This window comes from Entelurus aequoreus, linkage group LG08, assembly GCF_033978785.1.
Source record: "Entelurus aequoreus isolate RoL-2023_Sb linkage group LG08, RoL_Eaeq_v1.1, whole genome shotgun sequence".
Classification (NCBI taxonomy): domain Eukaryota; kingdom Metazoa; phylum Chordata; class Actinopteri; order Syngnathiformes; family Syngnathidae; genus Entelurus; species Entelurus aequoreus.
The window spans coordinates 42,348,249-42,371,781 of record NC_084738.1 but is presented as its reverse complement, the minus strand read 5'-3'; the positions used below and the strand labels follow the sequence as shown (position 1 = coordinate 42,371,781).

At 40.0% G+C, this 23,533-nt stretch overlaps 1 protein-coding gene across 2 annotated transcripts in view; it reads left to right on the top strand.

Annotated features, from left to right (window-relative positions):
- Positions 1-23,533, top strand: part of csmd3b (CUB and Sushi multiple domains 3b) — an 822,373-nt gene that overhangs the window by 632,099 nt on the left and 166,741 nt on the right. For both annotated transcript variants that reach the window (XM_062056514.1, XM_062056513.1), the window contains 6 exons: positions 257-451; positions 3,137-3,275; positions 5,783-5,970; positions 6,037-6,225; positions 11,895-12,011; positions 12,090-12,305. In XM_062056514.1, the coding sequence (XP_061912498.1) occupies positions 257-451; positions 3,137-3,275; positions 5,783-5,970; positions 6,037-6,225; positions 11,895-12,011; positions 12,090-12,305 (1,044 nt within the window). The remainder of the gene's footprint in view (positions 1-256; positions 452-3,136; positions 3,276-5,782; positions 5,971-6,036; positions 6,226-11,894; positions 12,012-12,089; positions 12,306-23,533) is intronic.

The following is a 23,533-nucleotide window of genomic DNA, read 5'->3' as shown; positions in this document are numbered from 1 at the left end:
GCACGCACGCATGACTTGTATTAGTGGCCACTTTTGCTCCAGTCCACCGAGCGCGAGGCAGACAAATCCGGCAAAGATCGGGTATCCTAAACGGGATAGTTGGAATATGGAACAGGCATATTACAGGGCGTAACACTCGAAGACGCGATGTAATCCAAGTGATGAGAGCGTAAAATATATTCTTTACACTCTCTAATGATTTACTTCATCTAACCTCAGTCTCTTTACTAACATCCCGTGAACTATCTCACCCTAGCGTTTGGCCACAACGAATGCCCAGACCCTGGCATTCCCATCAACGCCCGCCGCTTCGGAGACAGCTTCCAGCTGGGTAGCTCCATCTCAGTGGTCTGCGAAGACGGTTTTATCAAAACCCAAGGGAGCGAGACTATATCCTGCCAGCTGGAGAGCGGAAAGGTCATGTGGAGCGGGCCCATCCCCAAATGTGAAGGTAAAAGTTGAATGGACATAACCCAGAAAATAAAGTCACACTTCCTAGCCTTGGGTCACTCCTATAAAAAAAAAAAAGTCAATGAATTTGTTTCACTCTCAACATATTAAATCTTTGAATCGACTTCACAGATATAATCTGGTGGAATTTCACACAAAATTCACGCAAAATAGTGTACTGTATGTTAATGAACAATACATGTATTATATTGAAATAGATAGATAGTACTTTATTGATTCCTTCAGGAGAGTTTCCTCAGGAAAATTTAAATTCCAGCAGCAGTGTGCAGAATTGAGATCGAATTTTAAAAAGTAAAAAGTAAATGGAAATGGAAATAAAATAGAAAATATTACAATAAGAATAAAAATACAATAATATAACAAGAGAAACTAGGCAGTTGTGACCATGTTATGAAAATGTATTGCATTGTTAATTGCACTGTTTTTTGTTGCAGTTTATTTCAGTATTGTTGTTGTTTTGCGACCCCTGTCATCCTAGTACCCCCCCTTCCCCCCAGAGAGGAGTTGTACAGTCTGATGGCATGTGGGACAAAGGACTTTATTAGTCTATGAGTCCTGCACGTGGGATGAAGCAGTCTAGCACTGAACAGGCTCCTCTGGCTACTGATAACGGTATGCAGAGGGTGACTGGCATCATCCATGAGGCTCAGTAGTTTTTCCACAGTCCTCTTCTCTGCCACCGTCACCAGTGAGTCCAGTTTTATTCCGATCGTAGAGCCGGCCCGCCTGATCAGTTTCTTCAGTCTGGAGCTGTCCTTCTTAGATGTAGAGGGGGGGGGGGGGGTTTACCCACATATGCGGTCCTCTCCAAGGTTTCTCATAGTCATTCACCGACGTCCCACTGGGGTGAGTTTTTCCTTGCCCGTATGTGGGCTCTGTACCGAGGATGTCGTTGTGGCTTGTACAGCCCTTTGAGACACTTGTGATTTAGGGCTATATAAATAAACATTGATTGATTGATTGATTGATGTACACCCCCCAGCACACTACGATGTAGAACAGATACATATACATGGTATTTTTCAGGCAAGACCTACAAGGGTCACACCTCTGCTAAACCTTTATTGAGTTTCTCAGCACCACACTCTTAGTAAACTTTACATCACATGTAAAATTGCAACAGGTTTTAATAATGCTTTCGATGTATTTAGTCATATATAGATATTTAGTGCCACACCTCGAGCAAACCTTCATTACGTTTTTAAGAACCACGACCCTAGTGACATTTTGGTATGCTTCTATTTGCCACACCCCTAGTCAAGATTCAATATGGCCCGTACACCTAATAGACCTTCAGTGTTTTCCTACGCACCACATCCCGAGTAAACATCCTAGTAGTTTTAGATATATTGTACGTGCCACAGCCTTAGTAAAATATGTGTAGTTTATACATGCCGCATTTCGAGTCAGCTTTCTAAGGTGCACAACTTGTGATCTGTTGTCTTAATCCGTTTACAGTGCAATCAGAAAAAAATACTTGAAAATGATTGTAACCTTCTATGCCAAAAGCTTATATACAATAATTTTAAAAATAACCTAAACATTCCTAAAATGTTATTTGGATTTATTTTTTTATTTTATTTTGTATTTTTTAAATACATTTACCCTGAGATGGCCTGTAAGGTAGTGAGTGATTGATAGTAACATATCAACACCGTCTGCATCAGATATTTATGCTCTCATATTACAATATTAATACTTTTGATAATTTAATTATTGGAAATAATTTATACAATTAACAGGAACAGAATGTACTGTAAAGTAACTTGTCTAAATGAAACGCTTTTTCTTCCGCCTAGGTAAGTACGTAATGTGCAAGTGCCGTGCTCAGTCATTCAGTCCGTCATTTGTTAATTCAAGAAAATGACTGGCAATTAAAATGAGTCACTCTGTATTATAAAACAGCGAGTGTATGGATCCTTTTATTGTCGACTATTTGGAGAAACTGCATACAGAGTTGAATATAAATAAGATAACGCATTCCGCGCAGAATAACGGCATCATTTGTTTCACCATGTGATTTTATATGGTTTGAAGATGATTCCCCAAGAGCAGCAAAACTTGAAATACACTACTTTTTAAATTTTACCAGACACATTGGGTGTATTTGCACAAAGTATCAGTATCGGATCGGTATCAGCCTGAATTGTACTCTGTATCAAATCGGAAAGAAAATCAATAGTATGGCACAGCACAACTGTAACAGGATCACTTATCAGCCTTTATTTGTGTTCAGACGCTGGTGTTGCTTACTGATATGTCTTTAGTTTTTTAACCAAGTGCCTTTGAGTCTGTTTCTCACTTGCATGACAAATAAAAAAAAATGCCAGCCTGCAAAAGGGGAGCTGTTTCAGCACTGTTGCTTGCTGCAGGCGACGCCAAGATAGATTTTGGATCGGGGCTTTAGTCAGATTGTGGCCATTCCTCACGCTCTTGAGTAACTGTTACAAACAAAGCAACTTCAACACCATCCATCTGCTGCTGTTCTGCCATTTGGATGGGTGGATTTGATCGGGTCCAGGAGAGGCTGCATGGAAAATCTGTCCCAGTCCGGAGGGAACTAACTGAGCTGCTGTCCACTACGGGGACAGTTGGCAGCATGTAGGACAACCTCATAATCTTCTGAACTGAGATGACCTCACCATTGTTCACTCTTGTCTGCCAGCTCCGTGTGGTGGCCACTATTCAGCACCCAATGGCGTGATTCTGTCCCCTGGTTGGCCCGGCTACTACAAGAATTCCCTCAGCTGTGAATGGGTGATCGAGTCAGAACCAGGACGCTCCATTAAAGTCATCTTTGACAGGTAATGCTACACATTTTACAGCTATCGATGAATTTGACTGGACTGATCTTTTTACCATAAATCAGAGTACTTGTTCCAATCTTCGATCAATCCCCAACTTTCATACAGTACTGTTTTTAGCAAGGCAAGAATCCTACAGATACCTGACACAACATGGGGGAAGTGTCCAGAACAAAGATCAGTTAAGCACTCCACTTGTCAAAAGGTGATCATCAACACACAAAAGCTATTCTGAGTTACAGTAGGCAGGGGAGTCATATAGCCCCATTTGTCACGGTTTACTTGACACTTGAAACGTGACGAATTGGGGGCTTCACTATCTTAAAATGTGTTTTGTGGCAATTCCAACTTTAACCACAGCATCAGTTGCTATGTAGAGTGGCACTTTCAATAATTTTCAGCAGACTCCATTGCAAAATGATTGAACGGGGGTTTAATCATTTTTCAATGGAGCCTGCTGAAAATTCCTCTCCTTCCTCCCCCACAAGATCCACCCACGAATGAGGCAATATGAATCCCTTCCTTACTGTATAATAAAACAATATGGTGGAGGAGTAAGGTCCAAGATCGTCAACGTTTTAGAATATTCACCACTTCCTATTACAAACCCGTTTCCATATGAGTTGGGAAATTGTGTTAGATGTAAATATAAACGGAATACAATGATTTGAAAATCATTTTCAACCCATATTCAGTTGAATATGCTACAAAGACAACATATTTGATGTTCAAACTGATAAACATTTTTTTTTTGCAAATAATCATTAATTTTAGAATTTGATGCCAGCAACATGTGATAAAGAAGTTGGGAAAGATGGCAATAAATACTGATAAAGTTGAGGAATACTCATCAAACACTTATTTGGAACATCCCACAGGTGAACAGGCAAATTGGGAACAGGTGGGTGCCATGATTGGGTATAAAAGTAGATTCCATGAAATGCTCAGTCATTCACAAACAAGGATGGGGCGAGGGTCACCACTTTGTCAACAAATGCGTGAGCAAATTGTTGAACAGTTTAAGAACAACCTTTCTCAACCAGCTATTGCAAGGAATTTAGGGATTTCACCATCTACGGTCCGTAATATCATCAAAGGGTTCAGAGAATCTGGAGAAATCACTGCACGTAAGCAGCTAAGCCCGTGACCTTCGATCCCTTAGGCTGTACTGCATCAACAAGTGACATCAGTGTGTAAAGGATATCACCACATGGGCTCAGGAACACTTCAGAAACCCACTGTCAGTAACTACAGTTGGTCGCTACATCTGTAAGTGCAAGTTAAAACTCTCCTATGCAAGGCGAAAACCGTTTATCAACAACACCCAGAAACGCAGTCGGCTTCGCTGGGCCTGAGCTCATCTAAGATGGACTGATGCAAAGTGGAAAAGTGTTCTGTGGTCTGACGAGTCCACATTTCAAGTTGTTTTTGGAAATGTCGTGTCCTGCGGACCAAAGAGGAAAAGAACCATCCGGATTGTTAGAGGCGCAAAGTTGAAAAGCCAGCATGTGTGATGGTATGGGGGTGTATTAGTGCCCAAGACATGGGTAACTTACACATCTGTGAAGGCGCCATTAATGCTGAAAGGTACATACAGGTTTTGGAGCAACATATGTTGCCATCCAAGCAACGTTACCATGGACGCCCCTGCTTATTTCAGCAAGACAATGCCAAGCCACGTGTTACATCAACGTGGCTTCATAGTAAAAGAGTGCGGGTACTAGACTGGCCTGCCTGTAGTCCAGACCTGTCTCCCATTGAAAATGTGTGGCGCATTATGAAGCCTAAAATACCACAACGGAGACCCCCGGACTGTTGAACAACTTAAGCTGTACATCAAGCAAGAATGGGAAAGAATTCCACCTGAGAAGCTTAAAAAATGTGTCTCATCAGTTCCCAAATGGTTACTGAGTGTTGTTAAAAGGAAAGTCCATGTAACACAGTGGTGAACATGCCCTTTCCCAACTACTTTGGCACGTGTTGCAGCCATGAAATTCTAAGTTAATGATTATTTGCAAAAAAACAAATAAAGTTTATGAGTTTGAACATCAAATATCTTGTCTTTGTAGTGCATTCAATTGAATATGGGTTGAAAAGGATTTGCAAATCATTCAAATCATCCACATCTGGCTCGAGAGCCATACGTTCCTTACCCCTGCACTAATGGCAGAGATTAAGTTAATCCTTTAGCATCCATTGGTCAAAATATGATTGTCCTTAAAGAATCTTAATCAATGCCTACTATTTAAGAATCTTGTAGAGTTTTAAATTATACCTGGAACAAAATGGCTGAAATCTCAAGATTAAAGAGTCATTTTAAATAAAACACATGCTATCAGATTCAATATTATCTTTTGAAAATGATTTGTTTTGAAACGCATCATCCAAGAAACCACGACGGGTTTAACGAGGAGTTTGGACTGTTTCAAAACAACGCAATTCTGGAATATTAATGATAGAAATGAAAACAATGCGCTCAGTACTGAAGGTGCTTTGTTTCCCCACAGATTCCAGACAGAACTGGGTTACGACTTCCTGGAAATCCACGACGGACCCAACCTACTGTCGCCTCTGGTGGGATCCCTCAACGGCACCCATGTTCCTCAGTTCCTCTTCAGCAGCACCAACTTCCTCTACCTGCTCTTCACCACCGACAACAGCCACTCCAACGTCGGCTTTAAAATATTATACGAAAGTAAGCACAAATTCTAATTGCAAATGCACCCGACATGGCTTTATTACTTTGTCTTCTACGTTTCAGGCGTTACCGTGGACAGCTACTCCTGTCTGGACCCGGGTATTCCTGTGAATGGTATCCGCTACGGGCAGGACTTCTCCATCGGGTCCACCGTGTCGTTCGGCTGTGACTCCGGCTACAGGTTGAGCCACGAGGAGCCGCTGGTTTGCGAGAAAAACCACTGGTGGAGCCATGCATTGCCCACGTGTGACGGTAAGTCAAGGCAAAAGGCTTTTTTTTTTTTTTTTTTTTTTTGCAACCGTCATTAATTCTCCGCATAAGCATCCGAGTAGTATTCCGTCTTTCAGTTATGTACAGTCTGTACTTAACATACATTTGCATTCATATACTGAGATGCCGCAAAGAGACTTAACAACATGCTGGCAGCTCTATTAAAGAAGACAGAGTGGGAAAACACACACCGTGCAGTAGAAACACTCACAGATACATGCAGAGAACATGTTGTCATCTGGACCATCATTTCTATGCGCTGCACTGAATATTTGTAGTTGTTATCAGTGTCTATGCCGCACCCCTAGTAAACCTTGAATATGTTTCTGTGTGCTGCACCTCGACCAAACGTTCAGTAGTTTTTATGCACCACACAAGTATTTATCATTGAGTGTTCCTGTGCCAAACTCCTAGCACAATTGAGTATGTTATTACATGCCGCACCCCCTGTAAACTTTAAATATGTTTTGTATGTCTCCCACTCCAAGTAGGTTTTTAGTATTCAGTATAGTACAGAATAGTAGTATAGTAGTTTCTGCGCCCCGCACTCTTAGTAATCAACTTTTGATGTGTTTGTGTCCCTTATGCTTAGTAATCTGTTTACGGGGTTTTTTTCAGCGCACTTCTAGTACACTTTCAGAATGTGTCTTTTAATTTTATATGCTGTATTTTTTAATATTTTGATATGATTGATACATTTCTATACACCTGTAAACGTTGTAGGTGTTTTTATTACGCACATACTTAGTCAAATTCTAGTATTATTTTATGCGCAACTGATACATTTTCAGTGTAAATCTGTGCACCGCACCTCTGGTAAAATATAAAATCTTTGTTCGCACCCCACCTCTACAAAATTTCAGAACATTTTTATTTCTATGAATTACATGTTCTATTTCTATGCATTACATGTTCTATTTCTATGCTTTACACGTTGATGACATTAATTACACCTCACTCCGTGTAAACGTTCCCTATTTTTCTATGTTGGACACCTTTGGTAGACTATCTGTATATTTTAATGCACCTCATTCCTAGTAAACTTCCAAAGTTGTTTTCATATACAACACTGTTAGAAACAAATTCAATATTTCGATGCACCACACTCTTAATAAACTTGGTTTTATTGTGTTGCACCGCAGTAAACTTTTACTATGTTTCTATGTACAGCATCAGATGCAACAAACATATGTCAAGTCTATACACCACACCTTTAGTAAACTTTCAGGGTTTCTGTGCTGAACCCCAAGCAAACTGTATGTGTGCCACACCCCTACTAAATCCCCAATATAAAATTATACCTCTAGTGAGTATATGTGCTACAAGTCTAGTAAACCTTCCCTGTTTTTTACACCACATTCTGGATAAACTTCTTTTTTTGTTTTCATTTAATTATAATCTTTGAGTAGTGTCTGTGTGCCGCACCTCTTGCAACCTTAAAGAAATTTCAGAAAAAAATGGAAAACTGTGTTGTTTTTTTACTGCAACTCTTCCACAAAGGTCAACTTGACAAAACAATCATGAAGTCTTGTCTAAAAAGTTATTTCCAGCTGTGTTGGATGCTACGTGTGTGGTGACGGATGCAGTAAGATGCTTTGTCTCGCCGTGACGCTAATAAGACGTTAAGTTCTTCGCCCAGGAAAAGAACGAGAGGACAGAAATCAGAGCTGACAGCAGATATTGAAGGCGAAAGAAAAGAGACAATCAAAATCCAAATTTCTCACCCAGCTTAACATTCAATATTCAGAGCTTCCTGGCAGCAAAGTATAAATAAATGATGGCGCTGTGCATGCAGGCGTACCAGTTAAGCATGAGTGTTGGGTCGGGGCCTCTCTGCGGCGGTAACTTGCTCTCACGACTTACTCCAACTTGTTAGTTGGCGGGAGGAAGGGTAGTTGTAATTTTCAACAACTGACTGGCCCGATTCTGTGATCTTCTTTTACCACGCTGCAAGGTCTTTCCAGAGTACAACTTTCTGACCTTGCGAAATTCTCTGCCGGCAGTGCACTTTTGAGGCGCCGCTAATGGTGTTTTCGCAGCGGTTTTATTGCGACGGCAATGACAGGCAAGTTGTCCGACTGTAGGATGAAGCAACTGGAGCGAGCCGGAATGGAGCGCCGGCCCATATGCTGCATTAGTATGCATAATGTGAGCAACGCAGCTTTTCTGAAGGGCCCGGTTTCAACTTTGAGCGCCTCCTAATGCATAACAATGTGTGGTACGGTTGAACCCGTTGTGCAAATTGCAGGGTCATCCCAGGGCCGGATTCCCTCCTTGAAAAACAAAAACAGTTGCTGTGAATGTCTTGAAAACATGCATCTTAAAATACAAACTATAATCATTTTTAAACCTTTAGATACAACTTTTGACAACTTTTAATGTTTTTATGCAACGCACCCCTAATAACCTTTCAGTGTTTCTATTTAGCACGTCCAGTATACTTTTACATGCCATGCAGCAAACATTCGACATAATCTTATGCACCGCACTTATATGTGCCACAATCATTGTCCACTGTCATTTTGTCTATGCACCACACTCTTAGTAAACGTTCAATATGTGTACACATGTCACACACTCGTAAACTTTGTCTATGTACCACACCCTTTGTAAACTTTAAATATGCTTCAATGCGCCACCCACCTTTATAATCTGTCATTGTCTATGCACCACACCATTAGTAAATATTCAATGTGCTTATAGATATGTGCCTCGCCCATGTAAACTTTGATTATACCTATGCACCACACCCTTAGTAAACTTTGATCATGTATATGTACTACACCCTTAGTCAATCAATCAATGTTTACTTCTATAGTCCTAAATCACGAGTGTCTCAAAGGGCTGCACAAGCCACAACGACATCCTCGGCTCAGATCCCACATCAGGGCAAGAAAAAACTCAACCCAATGGGATGACAATGAGAAACCTTGGAGGGGACCGCAGATGTGGGGACCCCCCCTGGGCGACAGGTGCAATGGACGTCGAGTGGATCTAGCATAATATTGTGAGAGTCCAGTCCATGGTGGGGCCAGCAGGAGATCATTATGAGCGGAGACAGGTCAGCAGCACAGAGACGTCCCCAGCTGATGCACAGATGAGTGGTCCACCCTGGGTCCCGACTTTGGACAGCTAGCGCCTCATCTGTGGTTACGGAATCTGTGCCCCCCCTCTCCACGAAGGAGAGGGGGGAAGAGCAGAAAATAAACGGCAGATCAACTGGTCTGAAATGGGGGTATATTTAAAGGCTAGAGTATACAAATTAGTTTTAAGATGGGACTTAAATGCTTCTACTTAGTAAACTGTCAATACGTCTATTCACCAAGCCCTTAGTACATTTGCATAATTTGCTAAATGTTCCATTTATATGTGCCGCACCCTCGTAAATTTTGATTATATCTATGCACCACACCCTCAGTAAATTACGAATATGCAAATATGTGCTGCACCCTCGTAAGCTTTGGTTATGTTTATGCACCACACGATTCGTACATTTTCAATACTTTTCTACATACCACATCCTTACAAACTTTGATTATGTCCCTGCACCACACCCGTAATCAAATTTTAATACGCTTTTACACGCCACATTGCTTGTAAACTCCCATTATGTCTACGCACCACACCATTAGTAAACTTTAAGCCTGGTGTATACTCTTACGTCGCGTAGCTTGTGTAGGCGACGCTGTCGTCCCCTCTGCCTGTGCGTAGCCTCCCGCGGAGCCTACGTGCACCTCCCCCAAATTCCTAGGTTCGCGTCACCGGCGATGCAGAACGCAGCACTGTGATTGGTAAATTTTTGCCAGGGAGGGTCCCTAAACACAGCCGAGCAGACTTTGTGCTTGAAATGCGCACATTATTGTATGACAACAGTGATTAAACATTTACACGAAAACTGATATTGTGTACTTGATATCTTGATATCAAAATAATTACTAAATGTGGGTTTTTCAGCTTATTGTGTTGTTGCGTCCAGAGGAAGTCACAAAGTGAAAAAAACGACACTTACCTTTTATTGACAATCTTGTCCTAACCGGTTAAATTGCGACACAAATTATTTCTCATGCACGCACTTCTTCTTCTCTCACACACACTTCTCATTCTAAATCAATAGTCTTTCAGGCACGGTATATTTACAAACATTTGTGAACTCCTAACATGACCATAAACACCAGAATTTTGTTAACTTAAATAGTTATTTAACAGTTTTGTTTATTTATAATTACATGTTAAATCTCTTTTGTCCCGTGCCTTGAACGGCCGAATATTGTTGCAAATAATAATAGTGTCCTATACCGCGACTCGTTCAGAAGTTGCACAGACCATCTTCACGAAGGTATTTTCGTCTGGTAAAGTAAAATGTCCATTAAAAGTAAACTGATTGTTGTGTATGATTAGTTCCAGTGTGGACAAAGTTGGCGATGTTGGGACTCAGTGTTTGTACATAGTCACTCTTCACAGGAAGGAAATACACAGTATCTAGTTTGCAGTTGCTCCTTCTGGAGACACTGCCTCTTAGTGTTTTGGAAGAGAATTACAAGTCTGGCATCACCCCCTACGGAAGATCTATAAATCAAACAAGACGCCGTCAGGGGGGACGCAAGCTATGCGACTTTAAATGCACTTCTAAACGCCACACCCCTTGTAAACTGTCATTATGTCTAGCACTACACTTTTCGTAAACCTTTAAGAAGTTAATGTCGCACCCTCATAAACTTTAATTATGTCAATACACCCTTTGTAAACCTTCAATACACTTCTACATGCCGCACCCTCATTAACTTTGTTTATGCACCTCACTCTTAATAAATGTTCAATATGTTTCGTAAACTTGGATTATGTCTGTGCACCACACCATTAGTAAACTCTAAATACGCTTCCATGCCTCGCACCCTTTGTAAACTGTCATTTTGTCTCTGCACAACAACTATAAGGAACTTTAACTATTCTTCTAAACACCACACCCCCATAAAATGTGATTGTGTGCTTGCACTACATCTATAGTAAACTTCAACTATGCTTCTATGCGCCGCACCCTATGTAAACTGTCATTATGTCTATCCAAAGCACCTGTTGTAGACTTTAACTATGTTTCTATGCCCTTAGTACATTTTCAATATGCTTCTGATAAACTGTGATCATGTCTCTGCAATGCACCATTAGTAAGCCTTGAATGCTTCCATATGCTGCAAACTAGTAAAAAATCTAGATGTTTCTACATGCCACACTTCTTTAAACTTTGATTATGTTCATGCACCACCACACTAAGTAAATGTCATTGGTTCTTTATACTGCAGACCGAGTAAATCACATCAACATTTCTATGATTTGATCCCCATGTAAACAGTATGTTTCGATATACCACACCCATTGTAAACAGTTACTTGTCATGTCTGTGCACCAAACCTTTGGTAAATGTTCAATTTGTCACGCTCTTTGCAAACGTCATTATGTCTCTGCACCTCAACTTTCAGTGTTTCCATAAACTTTCAATATGCTGAAACCCTTTGACTATGTATGTGCACCACACCTTTAGTAAATTTAAATATTTCAGTGCTGCAGACCCAAAAAAACTTCCAATGTGTTTCTATGCAGCACACCCTTTACACACATCCGTTATATCTATTTATTTTTTGCTTGATTGGTTGCAGCATTATGTGGCGGCGATGTCCGAGGCCCCTGGGGAACCATCCTGAGTCCAGGCTATCCTGACAGCTACCCTTCATCCCTCAACTGCACCTGGACTGTAGAAGTCAGCCATGGCAAAGGCAAGAGCGACCAGGGCCGCCGTTTTCAATTGCATGAAGCCTGGAAATCAAATAACAACACCTTACTTCTCTCCGCAGGCGTCCAGTTCCAGTTCAACACTTTCCACCTGGAAGACCAGCACGACTACTTGCTGGTGACGGAGAACGGAAGTTTTCTGCAGCCCCTGGCTCGCTTGACCGGCAACGAGTTGCCTGGCAACATCAACGCCGGTCTCTATGGCAACTTCAAAGCGCAGCTGCGATTCATCTCCGACTTCTCCATTTCCTACGAGGGCTTCAATATCACGTTCACTGGTAAGACATTCCGTCTGTGATCTCTGGTACGAACCAACGCCACAGAGTAGCTGGCTTTATTTGTGTAGCTAGGAAAGAAGCCTAGATCAATAAAACAGCACAAGCTAACTGGGTGTAAGGCCGGAAAGCTACCGGAAAGGAAGCTTTTAGTAGTGCAAAAGTGTCAAAGAGAGACATGATGTCCATAAGCCACATTCCGCAGAAGGCTGCTGGCTGACCTTGCACAACCAGATCGTATAACAGGTGATGAATACGCTCCTTTCACTGCGTGAACAGAGCTGTGATGAATGTGCTTCAATATGGTTTCAATGCTTTATATCGCAAAGTTTTGCAGATGAACTGGAATGCATAATTAAGCCCTAAAGCTATGAAGGGCTTGTGGTGCCTACTACTGGTGATATTATAGTTTTTACAAGATGTTCCGCCCCTCAGAGTTACAGTCATGAAAAAAACAAAACAGAAAAAGTGACAATTTCTTCAATGTGGCGCCTCCTATGGGTTGTGGTAAGGATGGGCGATATAGCCTATATGTTGCAGTCTTGCGATATAGATCACAAAATATTATTTTCCATATAAATGATAATAAAACCATTTCAAAACGGGTTACAAAGGTTCTTAATTTGGCTGTTGACATATGCAGTAACATATTGCATCATTCCCGGTTGTATTATTTTCTCAAAACTATTAACTAATTTACTGTTAATATCTGCTTACTTTTTGTTTTAACATGGTTATATCTACACTTATGTTAAAATGTAATATGCACTTGTTATTCTGTTGTTTAAATACTTTACATTTTGGGCGATACTACAAATTAGGGGATTGAAATAGTTCCAGGGGCAGTTTTGATCATACCAATGCTGACAGTGATACTTCAAATTTTCAAAATCATTGAATGATTCAATTTTTGATCACAATTTTATTCAGACAAAAACACAGGATGACAATGTAACAATATCAATTACATTTTAAAAATATTTTTTTAATATTAACTCAGATTTAAATCATTTACCAATCACTTTTTGCCCTTAAAACCCTGCTGTGTCCAGGGATTTATGTCCTGAGTTTGTAAACAATAACAAAAATGACAAATTATTTTTTGATAATAAAAATATTGATCTAATCACTGTAGTATGGACCATATACTGATAGTATACATGGTATCGTTATTGTCAATATTTGTATCTATCCGCCCACTTGATTACAAACTCAAGAACTCAAGCATGTGGTTAGCCTATTTTCTTGTTGTAGCTTTGTCCTCTAGTGATAATGGTACGTGTAAGACACGTCGTTTATTTGCCAACATGGAGGCGAGGATTGCTGACTTAGAAGTGGCTTTGCACTGTGGAGGGACGATAGCCGCTAGCAAGGACGCTACATTGTGTTGAGGACACATTCGCTCGCTTGTTGCTGTCAAATATGTGGACACAGCTAGAATGTGTCACCAACATGCATTATCATGATGTAACAGGAGTATTAAAGGCCTACTGAAATGTGATTTTCTTATTTAAACGGGGATAGCAGGTCCATTCTATGTGTCATACTTGATCATTTCGCGATATTGCCATATTTTTGCTGAAAGGATTTAGTAGAGAACATCGACGATAAAGTTCGCAACTTTTGGTCGCTGATAAAAAAGCCTTGCCTGTACCGGAAGTAGCAGACGATATGCGCGTGACGTCACCGGTTGTGGAGCTCCTCACATCTGCACATTGTTTACAATCATGGCCACCAGCAGCGAGAGCAATTCGGACCGAGAAAGCGACGATTTCCCCATTAATTTGAGCGAGGATGAAAGATTTGTGGATGAGGTAAGTGAGAGTGAATGACTAGAGGGCAGTGGAAGCGATTCAGATAGGGAAGATGCTGTGAGAGGCGGGTGGGACCTGATATTCAGCTGGGAATGACTAAAACAGTAAATAAACACAAGACATATATATACTCTATTAGCCACAACCCAACCAGACTTATATTTAATATGCCACAAATTAATCCCGCATAACAAACACCTCCCCCCTCCCGTCCATATAACCCGCCAATACAAATCACACACTCAATCCCACAGCCCAAAGTACCGTTCACCTCCCCAAAGTTCATACAGCACATATATTTCCCCAAAGTCCCCAAAGTTACGTACGTGACATGCACATAGCGGCGCGCACGTACGGGCAAGCGATCAAATGTTTGGAAGCCGCAGCTGCGTACTCACGGTACCGCAAGTCCTCCTGGTAAGAGTCTCTGTTGTCCCAGTTCTCCACAGGCTAATGGTAAAGCTTGACTGTCATCTTTTGGGAATATAAACAATGAAACATCGGCTGTGTTTGTGTTGCTGCAGCCGGCCGAAATACACCGCTTCCCACCTACAGCTTTCTTCTTTGCTGTCTCCACTGTTCATTGAACAAATTGCAAAAGATTCACCAACACAGATGTCCAGAATACTGTGGAATTTTGCGATGAAAACAGACGACTTAATAGCTGGCCACAATGCTGTCCCAAAATGTCCTCTACAATCCGTGACGTCACGTGCAGGCGTCATCATACCGAGACGTTTTCAGCAGGATATTTTGCGCAAAATTTAAAATTGCACTTTATAAGTTAACCCGGCCGTATTGGCATATGTTGCAATGTTAAGATTTCATCATTGATATATAAACTATCAGACTGCGTGGTCGGTAGTAGTGGGTTTCAGTAGGCCTTTAACAGCTAATGTATAGTCTATATTGTCTATATCGCGTAAACCGTAGCTTGTGGTCAAAATTCCCTTGTTAGACATGCTAGCATACATTTGATACAGGTATTCTTAAAGGAGACTTACAATGGTTTTCCTCTTTTCTGGCTTATAAATGTTGTCTATGAATGTTCTCATTCATCTATGTCATTGTCAGCTCAGGGCATTCAATCAATCGCAACTGATGAAGCCTACTCGAAAGAGACGCAAAACCTCTTTTAAGACAAACCAAACAGTCCAGTTGCGATCGATCTAATAAATGTTGTTACAATGTTGGCTAATCGTGCAAACAATGCCAAAGCGTTAAATCATGAGGTCCATGCATTTGGCCGTGAGCTTGCGCACAGTTTTGGTTGCCTCTAAACCCTGTGTTTTGCAGCCTTTTTTTAAGAGTGGGCACACTCTGCTTTATTGAGCCGGTGCCTGAAGCCTCCAATGTTATCCCTTCTTGTTTCATGCTCTTCCGCAAGTACAAACACAACAAAAATGGATAATAAAAAGAGCAATGATGGCGCTAAAAAAGGGAAAACTTTTTCAAAAGTAAAGCGTTGTGCCAAACATACCAACTTCTTCTTCAAGAAAAGGGAAAAGAAACCCCAGGTGTCCAGCAATGAGCCAAGAACTCCTGAGTGGGCTGAGCGTTTATTGGACTTAACATCATGAAGAATATGTGGAGAACTTCTCTATGTGAAAATGCACTGAGATAAACGATGTTGCTAAATGATTCAGCACAACATTAATGAAACTGACTTAAACTGAAGCTTTTTGAAGAGATGTGCTGAACTTTCTAATGACTTCAGACTTACTTTAACTGCTGCAGCAGGAACTATCTTGACTGATTCACAGCCTGTTGGCCTACACTAGTACATATTAGCATATTAACATTTTTTTTTTAAAAATCAGACTAATCACACTTTTGAATTTGGATTTATCATCAATAATCACAGGTTATTGAATTGACTTTAAACAGCCTAAAATTTGGACATAAATGCAATTTTATACAGGAACATTTTTTCAAATGTTTTACATCAGTGTTTCCCAAAGTGGGGTATGCATACCCCCAGGGGTACGCGAGGTGATTGTAGGGGGTACATGGGGACGGCGTGGCACGGTTGGGAGAGTGGCCGTGCCAGCAACCGGAGGGTTCCTGGTTCGATCCCCACCTACTACCAACCTCGTCACGTCCATTATGTCCTTGAGCAAGACACTTTACCCTTGCTCCTGATGGGTCGTGGTTAGGGCCTTGCATGGCAGCTCCCACCATCAGTGTGTGAATGTGTGTGTGAATGGGTGAATGTGGAAATAGAGTCAAAGCGCTTCGAGTACCTTGAAGTTAGAAAAGCGCTATACAAGTATAACCCATTTACGTTAAGGCCAACGCCGACCGGACACGTAGCGACAATACAAAAAAATTAGAACTCCATTGTTTTTAACGGAACAAAGCCCAATAAAAAGGTCTGCCGCGGAGGGTTAGAAAACTTCTAAAATCCTGCACGGCAATGCATAGAAATGCATTGGTTTCACTTTTTGTTTTGTTTCCTCCAGCCATTTATTTCGTATGATTATTAGAAAAAGGTAATATACGACCCCGCGCTATAGCCCTGCATTCTAAATACACACTCGTCCCGCGCTCAAGTCTTCTCCCGACACAGTGTTTTAATTACCAAAACCAATTAGGCTACTTGTTAACGTCAAGTTAAACAGAGGGGAAAAAAACGGGGAGGAGGGGGTGCGTAGCTGGAGATGAAATGTTTGAAGTGGTACGGGATGGTAAAAAGTTTGGGAACCACTGTTTTACATGAATGCATATCATTTATTTTGTCAAAACTTGGTAACAGTTTTTTATAAAGTCCAGTTAGAGGTTTTTTTTGGAGTGAAATTTGCCAGGAAACAAACACTGAATTATTTTCTCATCTTTGCACTCATGCATTGACCTGATCGCTGACCGTACAACAACCCGTGCCGCCTTTCAGGTAACCATCCGCGGTTAAGCTGAAAAAGCATTTACAGGCCAAAAAAGTGTGTGATTAATCTGTGTATATTTATGATTAATCACATGGGTTAACTCTTTATTTTTGACAGCCCTAGTAAATATATAAAGCCCTCAATTTGATGAAAGTACAGTAATGTACTATGATGTACTGTAAACACTCAGATGTTGTCATTGAAATAATCTGAATTACAAAGCCTTACAAAAGGTAAGCTTTTTAAAGATTTTTAAAAACGGTTTAATTAAGATTGATTATGAGTTAATTATGGACATAACGCGATTAATCCATCCATGTATACTGCTTGTCCCTCACGATTGAAATATTTTATCTATTTGACAGTCCTGTTTTCATCTAATCATGGCATGCACACAATAACACCGAGGTGTAAAGGGACGGGTACCGTTCTCATTTGAACCGATACAGTACCCGTCTCCAGTACCGATCTCCGGTACCTGGGAATCGATACCGGTACTGAGCGGTACCATTTTGCAGTACTTTACTGTGTGTTATTAAATGTTAATTGTTTGATTCAATAAAATGTTGTTTTTTATTGTAACATTTAAAAATGAACGGATTATGATAACAGTGCTGTCGTGCTTGCTTTTTATGTTTGAGTCTCATTTGCAATGCAGTTGCTCATCCAAGACATTAGATGGCAGCACTGTATATGCTATCTAAATAAATAAATGATAAATGGGTTATACTTGTATAGCGATGTTCTACCTTCAAGGTACTCAAAGCGCTTTGACAGTATTTCCACATTCATCCATTCACACACACATTCACACACTGATGGCGGGAGCTGCCATGCAAGGCGCTAACCAGCAGCCATCAGGAGCAAGGGTGAAGTGTCTTGCCCAAGGACACAACGGACATGACTAGGATGGTAGAAGGTGGGGATTGAACCCCAGTAACCAGCAACCCTCCGATTGCTAGCACGGCCACTCTACCAACTTCGCCACGCCGCTCCTTATCTATTGTATATTGTTTTAGGAAGTATCTTTTTAGAACACAGGGTAAGGATACACTTCCAGGTCAGAGGTGACTATGACGCGCAAATTTTTTTTGCGCATGCGCACTAGGTCGCCTTGTGCCGGCGGGGGGAAGGGGTCTTATACGACCATTGTGTGTGTGTGGACATGGATAAGGTTAGGTGGGATTTAACCTGGATAACCTTAGTGAACAAGGGGCCTTGCTACATTTACACTGCAGGGTCAGATGTCCAATTCTGATTTTTTTTGTCAAATCGAATCTTTTTAGTGGCTGTTTCCATTTCGAAAAAAATGCCATTTCTAATTTGAATGCATTCTGCCCTACATGCGGACATGACGTCATGATGTCGCATGTACTCCAATGTTTTCGAAAGCAAACATGGCTTCCACTCCAGTCGATCTCGGTAATGGCGCATTTGTGACAATTTCGAGGATTTTGTGCAATCAAAGTCAACATTTTCTAAACCAAATTATTGCGCGTAGGAGATTAAGAAGAAAGAGGACAAGTATTCTGGCTCTGGCAGTTTTACGGAATATTTTGCTTCAATGTCTGCTTGAAGAGCGTGTCTGTGGACGAGCAGTCGGAAACAGGAGGAGTGGTGGAACTTTCACATGAGTTCTTAAAACATAATTTTCACCTGATTTCTGCTTCATTGTCAACTATTGAATTTGTAACAGTCTATTTTGACAAATAATTATGACGCTTATCGCTTTTTGATGACGTTCTGGTTGAATGAATGCGATCTAAGCGCAATAGCGTTCACATTGAGGACGCATCGCAAATATATCTGATTTATATCCACATACGAAAGAGGCCTGGGACGAATATGAAAAATTCGGAATTGCGCTGTTCACTCGGGAACAAAAAATCCGATACGGGTCGCATATGGACTAAATAATTGTAATTGAACTGCAGTGTGAACAAGTCCTTAGTTATAGTTTTCATTACCAAATTTGGAAGTGTTGAAATCGCTATGTATTATCGCCATACTTGCCAACCTTGAGACCTCCAATATCGGGAGGTGGGGTGGGGTTGTTGGGGTGGGGGGGGGCTTGGTCGGGGGTGGGTAGGGGGCGTGGTTGGGGCGGGGGCGTGGTTAGGGGCGTGGTTAAGATGAGAGTATATTTACAGCTAGAATTCACCAACTCAAGTATTTCATATATATATATATATATGTAACTGCTGTGTACCCGTCCCGCCAAGAACCCACACACAGGCTGGATTGGATGATGTGGTTCTTTACTGGTAGCTGCAATGAGTGATCAGTACGCACATACAAACAATATGTGGTTAGCACCTCTGCTGCTTTCGATGTCATTAGCAGAGAACAGGAAGTCTGCCAATAAGCTTCCGGTTTGCGGTCATATCTACAGACTTACAGGTACCAGCAGATGGCACAATTGGACCTCTCATTGCATAACAAACCAATATACATATTTTAGCAGGAATTTCACTCAAATAATCAAATTATTTCTTATACCCGTTACATATATATATATATATATATATATATATATATATATATATATATATATATATATATATATATATATATATATATATATATATATATATATATATATATATATATATATATATAAATAATTGACTTTCAGTGAATTCTAGCTCTATATATATATATATATATATATATATATATATATATATATATATATATATATAATTGACTTTCAGTGAATTCTAGCTATATATATATATATATATATATATATATATATATATATATATATATATATATATATATATATATAAATAATTGACTTTCAGTGAATTCTAGCTCTATATATATATATATATATATATATATATATATATATATATATATATATATATATATATATATATATATATATATATATATATATAATTGACTTTCAGTGAATTCTAGCTATATATATATATATATATATATATATATATATGTATATATATATATATATATATATATATATATATATATATATATATATATACATACATATATATATATATATATATATACATATATATATATATATATATATATATATATATATATATATATATATATATATATATATATATATATTATTATTTTATTATATATATAAATAAAATAAATACTTGAATTTTAGTGTTCATTTATTTACACACACACAACACTCATCTACTCATTGTTGTACTTGAAAGTACAATGCTTTGTTAAGGGTTGAATTGTCCATCCTCTTTCTACTCTCTGTCACTATTTTTCTAACCATGCTGAACACCCTCTCTGATGATGCATTGCTGTGTGGCACAAAAGTGCTTTCATCAAATGCACGAGAGTGTGGAATCTTCCATCTCTCCCTAGCATGGCCCAAAACCGGTCAATCCTTGCTTCCTGGGGAAGATCTTCCCTGGCAAGCAATTGGTACTCCAGTTAGGGATGTGCGTATCGATCCTGTGGTATCGATATATCGATACTCACACGCTACTCATTTGGCATCACTTTTCTGAAAAAAGTATCGATATAAACCAAAAAACGGCGTGTCACTTTCAGATGTTTTTGATGACTTACTTAACTTACTATGTGCTGGGACACCCCTGTACCTGGCAGAGTATAGAGCTGGCCCAGTCACGTGACAGGAGACAGCGAATGAGCGTCGTCAACGTGCAACACACACACAGCCAGCCGACAGCGATGCAGCCAGGCATATCCAGTGTTGTCCATTTGTTGACTTAAAACAGGCATTGTTTTTTATTTTTTTAGTAATGTTTACTGAATATTTTTGTGTGGAGTTTGCATGTTCTCCCCGTGACTGCGTGGGTTCCCTCCGGGTACTCCGGCTTCCTCCCACCTCCAAAGACATGCACCTGGGGATAGGTTGATTGGCAACACTAAATTGGCCCTAGTGTGTGAATGTTGTCTGTCTATCTGTGTTGGCCCTGCGATGAGGTGGCGACTTGTCCAGGGTGTACGCCGCCTTCCGCCCGATTGTAGCTGAGATAGGCTCCAGCGCCCCCCGCGACCCCGAAGGGAATAAGCGGTAGAAAATGGATGGATGTTTAAATGATTATCCTAAATTCAAATAATTTCCACACAGGGGGAATTTACTGTTAGTTGAAAATTGCTTGAGTATTTAAAACAAGATAAGAAAGAGATACAATTTGGAGATTCTTCATCTTTGCATTACAGTTTTATTTTTTTCCAAGAAAATCTTGAATATATGATTGAATGTGATTTTGGTTTTAATCTGTGACATGATTTCTTACATTTCGAAAACATTAGCCTATTTCATATTTCATTAATTGCTAATTATATCACAAACTTTAAAAAATAACTGCAGCTTCTTGCAATTCGGATTTGACTGTTAATTGGAAAGCCCTAATATTTCATTATTATTATATATAATATATAGTTATTATTATATATAATATTTAATTTATTTTTCATATTTATGTTATTTATTTTAATTTTACTTTTATTATATATTGACCATAATAAATGTGGTATAAATGGTCTGTATTTGTCTTGTGATTTGTCTTAAATAATAACAATAGTATTAATATTTTTGACTGACAAAAAATTGCCAATAAGAAATTATTGGTATCGGTATCGATATCGATGAAAATGCAAGAAAAAGTATCGGTATCGTATCGAATCCTAAAAGTGTGGTATCGCCCATCCCTAACTCCAGTACTTGTACCCGGAGGCTGGTCAGGTCCAATCGCAGCTGCGGTAGACTTTTTTTTGGGGGGGCGTGGCCTCCAGCTCCGGTTGAATACCTTCGAGATTGTCGGGAGAAAATCTCTGTCGGGAGGTTGTCGGGAGAGCGCTGAATATCGGGATTCTCCCGCTAAAAACGGGAGGGTTGGCAAGTATGATTATCGCTAATTCTAATAGTAGCCTGTCTATGGCAAATCCAATGTAAATTAGCATAAAGCTAGCACATTTTGAAAGAGTGGAGCCTCACCTTACCTTTGAGCGTTTTCTATCAAGCATACTTGCTTTGTTTGTGTTGAATATTGCAACATTACTGAGAGGGAGTTTGGCTGAGTGTTGCTTGAGTGATTGTTTGCTTGAGCCGGTATTCAGTCTACAACCGGATGTGACAAGTCTGCTACAAACGTATCAAAATATGGCACTGTTTGATTTTACTTGAATCGATACCCGGTAGTACTGACGGAATTCGATCCGTGCCCATAAAAGTACCAAATTTAGTACCAATCCCTAAACGTGCATGCAGTGAAATTTAGGGCTGCAGCTATCGATTATTTTGCTCGATTAATCGAGTAATCAGATAAAACTAGAGATGTCCGATAGTGGCTTTTTTGCCGATATCCGATATTCCGATATTGTCCAACTCTTAATTACAGATTCCGATATCAACCGATACCGGTATATACAGTTGTGGAATTAACACATTATTATGCCTAATTTTGTTGTGATGCCCCGCTGGATGCATTAAACAATGTAACAAGTTTTTCCAAAATAAGAGAACACCTTCAACTCAAGTTATGGAAAAAAGTGCCAACATGGCACTGCCATATTTATTATTCAAGTCACAGAGTGCATTATTTTTTTTAACATGCCTCAAAACAGCAGTTTGGAATTTGGAACATGCTCTCCCTGAGATAATCTTAATCCTGATACCCACTACAACTACGGGAAATACTATACTTTGACTTTCACAAAGTGCATTGTTATTATTTTTTTTAAACATGCCTCAAAACAACAGCTACAAAAACAAGGAAGGCACACAGCTTCAGTCCAGAGTATACTAGAGTAATAAAGTAAACAATAACATAGTCCTCCTTTAGTGCCTGGTATACTGTATAACAGGAAATTATAAACTGGGCTCAATCTGCCCTGCTCTAACGTATTTGTATGAGTAACAAAAATGTGCTGCAAGCTAGTGGTGAGTGCTTGAAGTGGCCTAGCAGTCAGCCAGAGCTTCTGAAATGCTGCGTTGAGACAGGGCGCCTCCGTTCACTGCAAGCTGCTTTCGGTGTTTGCTTTTCATCCATCTTCCGCTTGTATTCATCGTGTATCTCCTTATGATTCTTGAAGAGGTGGGAGATCAAATTGCTTGTATTAAAGGAAGACGTCTTGGTTCCTCCTCACATAACCAACTTTTTGCAGTCATTTCAAATTGCCAGTTTTTTATCCGTCAGACACACTTTAAAATAATTCCAAACCATACACATGGTGTCGTTAGTCAGTCACCGAGCGACCTTGCTTGTTAGCCAGACTACAGCACCGGCAACAACACACTCGTGTTGTTGTTATGCTCCGCTCGCGGCGGTTTGATGAGGTCATCAAGCGTCGCCAGTAAACCTCTCATGCTGCAGTCGTCAACTTCTGTGTTGTGTGTGGGAGAGAGGAGAGGGGAGGGGCTGCTGACCAGAAGACGCAACTTCTCCCTACGTCCGTATTTTACCGGATATGTACCACTCCGTACAGCTGCGTTCTAAAAAGTCATTCATTTTACTTTTTTAAACCAATACCGATAATTTCCGATATTACATTTTAAAGC